At 46.8% G+C, this 8619-nt stretch overlaps 1 protein-coding gene across 3 annotated transcripts in view; it reads left to right on the plus strand.

Annotated features, from left to right (window-relative positions):
• The window catches only part of LOC134396163 (uncharacterized), a 125591-nt gene extending 119376 nt beyond the window's left edge, over positions 1-6215 (plus strand). For all 3 annotated transcript variants that reach the window (XM_063122562.1, XM_063122561.1, XM_063122560.1), the window contains 3 exons: positions 1452-1587; positions 4928-5686; positions 5821-6215. In XM_063122562.1, the coding sequence (XP_062978632.1) occupies positions 1452-1587; positions 4928-5686; positions 5821-6209 (1284 nt within the window). In that variant the 3' untranslated portion in view covers positions 6210-6215. The remainder of the gene's footprint in view (positions 1-1451; positions 1588-4927; positions 5687-5820) is intronic.
• The last annotated feature ends 2404 nt before the right edge of the window (positions 6216-8619 follow it).

Genomic DNA, 8619 nt, shown 5'->3' on the forward strand with positions numbered 1-8619 from the left:
TGGGTAATAATTGTCAACCTAATTCTGGCAGATTGAAGTAGATTCTCCCCAGAGGACCTGAGTGTGTGGGGCGGATTGTACGGGAGAAGGCGATCCTGCAGTAGCCCGGACCCAAACCATGTAGGGCTTTAAAGGTGATAACCAGCACTTTATACACTGTGTACTTCGCCCAGAAACTAATTGGCAGCCAGTGAAGAGATTTTAAAACTGGTGTATCCGAACTATCCTAGGCCCACCCACCCCCAGACGCTGTCCAAGGGCCATAGGATTGCTCCCTAAACAACTTACCTTGTTTCATCTCCTCTTTTGAGCCTAGCTTGTGTTGTTTCTTTGAGATTAATGCAACAACTGATGGTTGCCTCCATGCAGGATGGGTATTAAGGCTGCAGTCCTAAACTTCCAAGGAGCAAGCCCATTGAATTCAAAAGGACTTACCCCTGAGTCGACATACATAGGATGGCACTGTAAGGGTGTCATGTCTAACCCTACTGCCCCTGTTTTGGGAGAAGATGTTTCAGGTAATCAATCAGAATCAGATTCAGAACTAGAAGACGCAGCACCGGACACCAGCCAGCCTGTACCAGCGGGGGAGGAAGCTCTCACAGGCGATTCCCCAGCTGGGAGTCAGCCCTCTCCAGAGCTTATCTCCTCAAGGCCAAATCCTACACACTCAGGGGGAAGTGAGGTTTCTTCCGGAGGTGAGCGTCCCAACAAGCTTGCTGATGCTAGGGTCTGCCAGAAGCTGAAACGCACAGGGCGGAAGGAAGGCGTGAGAAAGTCGCTTAGATTACACTAGAACCTGCCTCTGCACCAGGTGCTCTGAAGTTCTGGGCGTTTGGGACGTGGCTTCCTATTCTTCTTGAACAGACAATTGTCTTGCTTAGTTTGCATAGTTTTGCCTAAGGAGACGTTTCCAAGAGGTTAGACTCTATTCAGGTAGAAGAGAGGTTTGTTACTTAATAAAAGCCATCCTATGCATGTTTTGACAGAAAAATAAAGGTGCAGGTGCCATTGGATTCCATCTCCCATCCTCCCTGACCAATGGCCATGCTGACTGGTGGTGATGGGAGCTGGAGTCCAGGAACATCTGGAGGTACACGGGGTCCCCCACTTCCGAGGATGGGTGGAATGTGGACTTTAGGGAGTGCCTGGCTTTCCCAGCCCAGACGTAGAATCATAGAACAGCAGAGTTGAAAGGGGCCTACAAGGCCATCAAGTCCAACCCCCTGCTCAATGCAGGAATCCACCCTAAAGCATCCCTGACAGATGGTTGTCCAGCTGCCTCTTGAAGGCCTCTAGTGCGGGAGAGCCCACAACCTCCCTAGGTAACTGATTCCATTGTCGTACTGCTCTAACAGTCAGGAAGTTTTTCCTGATGTCCAGCTGGAATCTGGCTTCCTTTAACTTGAGCCTATACTTGACCTGAATAGGATCTTTGGTGCTGTTTTCAGGTGCTGGGGTTGTTTGAGATGGATAACGCAGAATCCCCTGAAGCTGAGGTTGAGCAGCCTCCATCGGACACCGTGCCGAAGCCGCTGTTCAGGGAAGCCAAGCAAGAGGCTGATGAGGAAGAGGCCAGCAATTTGGGTAAGAACTTGATTTACTTCTTTATTCATCTCCGTGGTTCATGGGGTGAATTTTACGGGGTGAATTTCATTTTTCTACTGAGATTTAGGGCGGTTTTCCTTTTAGCCCTTGTAAGGTAAAATCTTTAGCCGAACTTATGCAGAAACAGAGCATGTTGGAACCTATTACAAGAATATACTACAAATAAGGGGAGGAGCCCTCACTGAAGGAACAAACAAGGAATGGATCCTGTAAGAAAACACTAGGTCTGTATTATCCAATCTGTGCTAACAAGACTGTATCGGATATTTTCTAGTGTGAAATATCCTAGACAATATGGGGCAGATCAAAAGGAAAATAGTCCTTTAATAAATCAGTGTGACTTATAACAACATTAAATTCCACCTCAACAATAATCATCTGCCTTAATATCCGATGGTTACATAACATTAGGACTCGTTACACAGTGTAGTACCACATGTGCAATTGAACAAAACCTTTACAGTAGTGAATCTAAGTAAAACTTCCATTAATTATAACAAGAGTAGAACACACACATATGAATTGAAAAAGCCTTAACAATTATAACTAGGGTGACCATATGACCGGATTTGCCCGGATTTGTCCGGGTTTTTGATGACAAATCCGGGAGTGGGAGGGGAAATCCAGATTTTTCCAAAGAGCAGCTCTAATGGGAATTAACAAAAATGCTTATAACTCCGTCATTTTTTAAGATAAAGACATGAAACTTGGCACGATGGTAGCTCTTAGGAAGGGCTTTAGTCATACCAAATTTGAAACAGATCCGTTCATCCATTGAGTTTTAGGGTTTTTTAAAAAAAGTTTGAGGTTTTAAAATTATTTTTTTAAAATAATTTTAACATGGCAACCATGTTGTCCTCCTTTTTGGCTTCCAAAATAATATGGTCACCCTATTATAACCAAAGAAGACATAGAAGGCTTTCATTAATTATAACTCTGCAATTGCTTCCATTAATCATAATTATAACTAGACGGTAATTCCGGATAATACACCATTTCCGAGTTTCATCAGTAATCAAAATTGGAACATTTTCAAGTTTTCTGAGAATTTGCAGTTTCATCAGGGTATAGATCACAGGCTCGTTATATGGACTATTTTCCTTTTGATCTGCCCCATATTGTCTAGGATATTTCACACTAGAAAATATCTGATACAGTCTTGTTAGCACAGATTGGATAGTATAGACCTAGTGTTTTCTTACAGGATCCATTCCTTGTTTGGAACCTATTGCAAAGCTACGATGTCGGGTTCCAGGCTTTCCCTTCAGATACTTGTCGCCAACTTTTTTCTCAAAATATTAGCCTCCCAGGTGTTTGTGGCCCCTTCCAACTGTGTGTCGGCCACAAGGAGAACACAGGTACTCTTCCTTCCCTCAAGCTGTAAACAAAGGGATTGAACCGTGCTGTATCCTGTGTGAGCCAATGCAAAATTCCCTTGATTTCCCTCCTTGGGACCTCCTGGAAGAGGCTGCATCTTTTTGCTGCTTATGTAAAACCCAGTTCTGAAAACATAGCTTGAAGTATTTTATTCAGTACAGGACATTCTTTCACCTTTAACAACAGACAAAAAAAAAAAAAACCTACCAGAGAGATTTGGGGCACGGGGGAGCAATGATATTCTTATCCCTCTGGCTTCTAAAGAACTTAAAATCTGACGTTACTTACCAACTGTTACCCCAAGCCAGAAAGGAACTGTAGTTTGGTGGCAAAGTGTATCCTTTGCATTTACAAAGCTGCATCCTGCTTATTATTTATTTATTTATTTATATAGCACCATCAATGTACATGGTGCTGTACAGAGTAAAACAGTAAATAGCAAGACCCTGCCGCATAGGCTTACATTCTAATAAAATCACAATAAAACAATAAGGAGGGGAAGAGAATGCACCAAACAGGGAGTATAAAAGTCAGAGCAAAATCAAGTTTTAAAAGCTTTAGGAAAAAGAAAAGTTTTTAGCTGAGCTTTATAAGCTGCGATTGAACTTGTAGTTCTCAAATGTTCTGCTTTTCAATGGATTTCGAGTAACGATGACTGGGAAAGACTTGTTTGTGCTTGAGATGGACCAGTCAGACTAGATGGACCAGTACAAAATGCACGTGGAGATTTTGGACTCTGTGGAAACGGGGCTGGCGTGCTGCATCTAATAATTTACTCAAAAGCGCCACAGCTCTGTTGAAATGGGCCAATTGCTTTTCATCGTTAAACAGTGTGTTGTTGCACTGTGGTGGGTTTTGGCCACATCTTGTAGGCATTCCTGGCACCTCTGGTTAAAAGGGTCTTGGGAAAGTTCTTTCTCTGCCTGAGCCTCTGGAAAGCCACTGCCAGTCAGAGCAGAGAGTCCTGAACTGGAGAGACCAGGGGTGGGCAACCTAGGGCTCTAGAGCTGCATGCAGTCATTGACCTGATTTTAATGCACTCTGATGGCTCTTGCCTGAAGTCTGAACTGGTCTGTCCCTCATCTGGCAGCCCACTGGGCAAGGAAGGAGCAAACGGGGAGAGAAAGAGAAGGAGGTGTCAAAGAGAGAGAGGGGGATGTCAAAAAGAGAGAGAGAGAGAGAGAGAAGGGACTATTAAAGACAAATGTCAAAGAGAGAGAGAGAAGGGGTGTCAAAAAGAGAGAGAGAAGGGATGTCAAAGAGAGAGACAGAGGGAGAAAAGGGTGTCAAAAGAGAGTGAGAAAGAATGGGGTGTCAGAGAGAGAGAAAGGGGGTGTCAAAAAGAGAGAGAGAGAGAAAGAGAGAGAAGGGGTATCAAAAGAGAGAGAGAGAAAAGGGACATCAAAAGAGAGAGGGGGGTTGGCCTCAACCACCACCAGAATGTGTCCCCTGACAGATTACACCGCCCCCCCCCCCAAAAAAAGAATACAACTCTAAACAGAAAAAAAGGTTCGTCACCACTAGGATCCAGCAGTGAACCTACTTGGGATACAGCCACTTCATACGTGCCCTTATAATCATTCCCTCACACAAGTGATGGTGACTGGATGAAACCATGCATTGTGGATAATATTGTCCAATTGCAGTCACTGTGCAGGATCGAAGACTTTGCTTGACAGTAGTTCAGTGAAACGTCCGTCCTTTGAGTTCTTTCAGAACAGGGAACAAGAGAGAGCTCAGGGACTTTAGAGGCAGCTTCAGTACATGGTGAAAAGAGTTTCAACTGGCCAATTCAAGCATCTCGAGTACAACATCCTCAAAGATGAGGATTTTTCTTTTTATATATAGATATTAGCTATAGATATGCAAAAGAGATCCTCATCAGCTCCCCAGCTCCAAGTGTAATCAGGATATCTCCTCCTCCCCCTCCTTGATCCTACAGGGACCATTGGGCAGGTGGAACAGCGGGCAGGTGGCCCCCTTCCCCTCTACCCAGAGGAGGGCAGCTCTGACGATGAGGGCCTCTTGGACCTTGTCTATGCCGCCAACCTCGAGATCCACAGCAGGCGGCCACCTCGACGGACTCGCCTCATCCGGATGCGCACCCACGAGCTCCAGGTGTCCGACGAGGAATGCCTGACCCGCTTCCGGCTGGACCGCCAGGCCATCCAGGACCTGTGCACGTTGCTGGCGCCATACCTGGACGGGGCCTCCGCAAGTCGCAGGCACATCCCTACCTTACAGAAGGTCCTGATAGCCCTGCAGGTCCTCGGGACTGGCTCCTTCCAGCGGATGACGGGCGACAACCTCCGGGTGTCCCAGTCCTCCGTCAGCCGCTGCCTGGACGCGTTCTTGGAGGCCATGCTCCGCCATGTGCACGAGCACATCACCTTCCCCACCACCGACTCGGAACTTCGCCGCACCCGGGAAGCATTCTTCGACATTGCCGGCTTCCCGAATGTCATTGGCATCGTGGACTGCACCCACGTGCCCATTATAGCGCCTGCAGACATGCCGGCGCTCTACCGCAACTGCCATAACTTCCATAGCCTGAATGTGCAGGCCACCTGCGATGCGTCAGGTTGCTTTACCCACGTGTTGGCGAAGTTCCCTGGGAGTGTCCATGATGCCCGGATATTCCAGCTGTCCCAACTGCAGAGGCTTCTGGAGTCGTGGCCCGAAGGGAAGGGATGGCTCTTGGGTGAGTGTTTTGGGGGTGGGCTGGGGGAATCCCATTCTGAGACACGGGGGGAGGGCCACAAGAGAGTTTGGTTCCCTGCGAGACAGCCCTGCCAATGTGCCTTTTATGCTCACAACCCACCCTCTTTTCCACAGGTGACTGTGGCTATCCCTTGCGCCCTTTCCTCATGACACCACATCCTGATGAAGGCCCAGAACCTGTGGCGCGTTACAACACCACACACGAGACAACACGGATGGTGGTGGAGAGGGCCTTTGGGCAGCTCAAGATGAGGTTCCGGTGCCTCCACTCTACCGGGGGGCGGCTGATGCTCCGCCCGGAGAAGGTGGCCAAGGTATTTGTGGTTTGTGCCATGTTGCACAACATGGCTCTGCGGCGTCAGTTGCCGATCATCAATGGCGGACAAGGGGTGGACACCGAGGTCCCCGTGCCTCCATACCTGGAAACCGATGGCGTTGTAGAGCAAGATCCTCGTGCGGTGGAAGTTCGGGATCAAATAATTAGCACTTATTTCTCACAATAAATTCAACTTTCAGTAGACGGCTTGTGGTTGATTGTATGTTCTACAGTGTCAAGGTCACTGGCGAGTATGTAGAGCGTGTGTGTGTGTGTGTTTGAAGCATTGTAAGCTCTCCTCTCCTCACTTGAGATAGATCCTGAGTGTTGAATTTCCCCAAATAGAGTTTCTTTAGTGTTGATAGAGGGCCTGACAGATCAGCTGCTTGTGGGGCGGGCTATGTGTGTGATCAGATTGGCTTAGTGACTCTGGGTTTGAGTCAAATCTTGTGCCACATTTTAATTTTAATAAACATCATTGCAGGTGAATTTTTAAACATATTGAAGGAAAGGGGGATGTTTATAGTTCACTTAATCAAGCCCTACAACTCATTATTAGATGGAAAAAGCCCCCCAATTAAAAACAACGGCTTTTTCATGAGTTGGGAGTCTGTAATAAAGAATATTTTCACAGAAAAGCCTCAGATATCCACAAATGATTAAGCCCCAGCAGTATTGTAAAAGTTTCAGCTTTAAAATACTTTGTTTTCAACTCTCCCGGGTCAGATTCCCTGGCCCATGGTTGGAGGGCAAACAGGAGACCCAGGGGGAGTTTTGCCTTGTTCAAAGCTTTGCATTTCATCAAATTTGTTGCAAGAAACACAACACTATCTGTGATGCCTTCAAAATGCTTATTCTAACTTAGGATCAAATTCTAGGAGATGCATATGATCAATCCTGCTGCTTTTCCCCCAAAAAAATGTGTCCCATGGGGTAAATAGCCGCTACAGCAGCAGAGAGGAGGGAATGGAAATTACATTTAGGGAAATGGTGCAAGAGAAAATTAACTCCTTCCTGGCACTGTCTTCTCAATCAGGGCTTTGAGTTTCCTTGTGGTTGCGTTTTAATATTTTAAAATCCAAATGATCTATTAAACCAGGCGATTGGCAACCTGCAGCCCTGAGAATAATTTCATGGGTCTCTTACCCTAATTTCAGAAGCCCTCTGCAAGCAATGAGTTCAGACCCCTGGAAAGAGTGATCTGTCCCTCCTCCAGCAGCCGACCGAGATGGAGAGAGAAGGTGTGTGTGTGAGAGAGAGAAAGAGAGAGGGAGAGAAGGGTTGTCAGAGAGAGAGAAAGAGAAGGGTTGTCTGAGAGAGAGGGGGGGTGTCAGAGAGAGAGAGAGAAAGAGAAGGGGTGACAGAAAAGGAGAAGAGTTATCAGAGAGAGAGAGAGAGAGAGAGAAGGGGTGACAGAGAGAGAGAAAGGGTATCAGAGAGAGAAGGGGTGATGGAGAGAAAGAAGGGTTGTCAGAGAGAGAGAGAGAGAAAGGGTGTCAGAGAGAGAGAGAGAAGGGGTGACGGAGAGAGAGAGAGAAGGGGTGACAGAGAGAAAGAAGGGTTGTCAGAGAGAGAGAGAGAGAAAGGGTGTCAGAGAGAGAGAGAGAAGGGGTGACGGAGAGAGAGAGAGAAGGGGTGACAGAGAGAAAGAAGGGTTGTCAGAGAGAGAGAGAGAGAAAGGGTGTCAGAGAGAGAGAGAGAAGGGGTGACGGAGAGAGAGAAGGGGTGTCAGAGAGAGAGAGAGAGAAGGGGTGACGGAGAGAAAGAGAAGGGTTGTCAGAGAGAGAGGGTGTTGGAGAGAGAGAGAGAGAGAGAGAGAAGGGGTGTCAGAGAGAGAGGGTGTTGGAGAGAGAGAGAGAGAGAGAGAGAGAAGGGGTGTCAGAGAGAGAGAAAGAGAGAGAGAGAAGGGGTGTCAGAGAGAGAGAAAGAGAGAGAAGGGGTGACAGAGAGAGAGAAAATGGAATGCAGCCCTTGACAGAAAAAAAAATATGTGTGTTCCCCCCCGCCCTTGCTACCCAGTGGGCAAAGCATATGCTTTGCATTCTTAAGGCCCCAGGTTCAATTTCATGTTAAAAATCAAACTTGGGTATCCAGGATGGGAAAGAGTCTCAGTCTATGACTCTGGAAAGCTGCTGCCAGTCGGGAGAGAAAGACCAGGTTTGACGGACAAACAATTCAGAACTCGTCAGCAACATGTATGTTTGAGCTGATATGAAAGGCGTAGTTGGTTTTGAAAAGCTTTTCAGCCTTAATCTTTTCTGCACACACACACTCCCAGGGTTGCTAATAGATTTCATTCCCAAGGCAAATAGATATTCATGAGTTTGAATAAATGAAAATAACAACAACTACTTTGGATCTCCGAACCCCTAATATGGATTTTAGAGAGATGGGCCCATTGGAAGTGCCGGCGGTTCTGTGCAACGTCGGTCTATAAAGAATTGTACATCCATACATAGACGGAGGAGGAGGAGGAGTAATTGGTCATACCTGTGCATTCTCTCTCTCCTCATTGCTCCACAATACCCTAGGCTCCAACTACAACCATCCCTGTCCTAACTGCCCTGAATTAAGAACATCAGAAGAGCCCTGCTGGA

Source organism: Elgaria multicarinata, chromosome 3, assembly GCF_023053635.1.
Source record: "Elgaria multicarinata webbii isolate HBS135686 ecotype San Diego chromosome 3, rElgMul1.1.pri, whole genome shotgun sequence".
Classification (NCBI taxonomy): domain Eukaryota; kingdom Metazoa; phylum Chordata; class Lepidosauria; order Squamata; family Anguidae; genus Elgaria; species Elgaria multicarinata.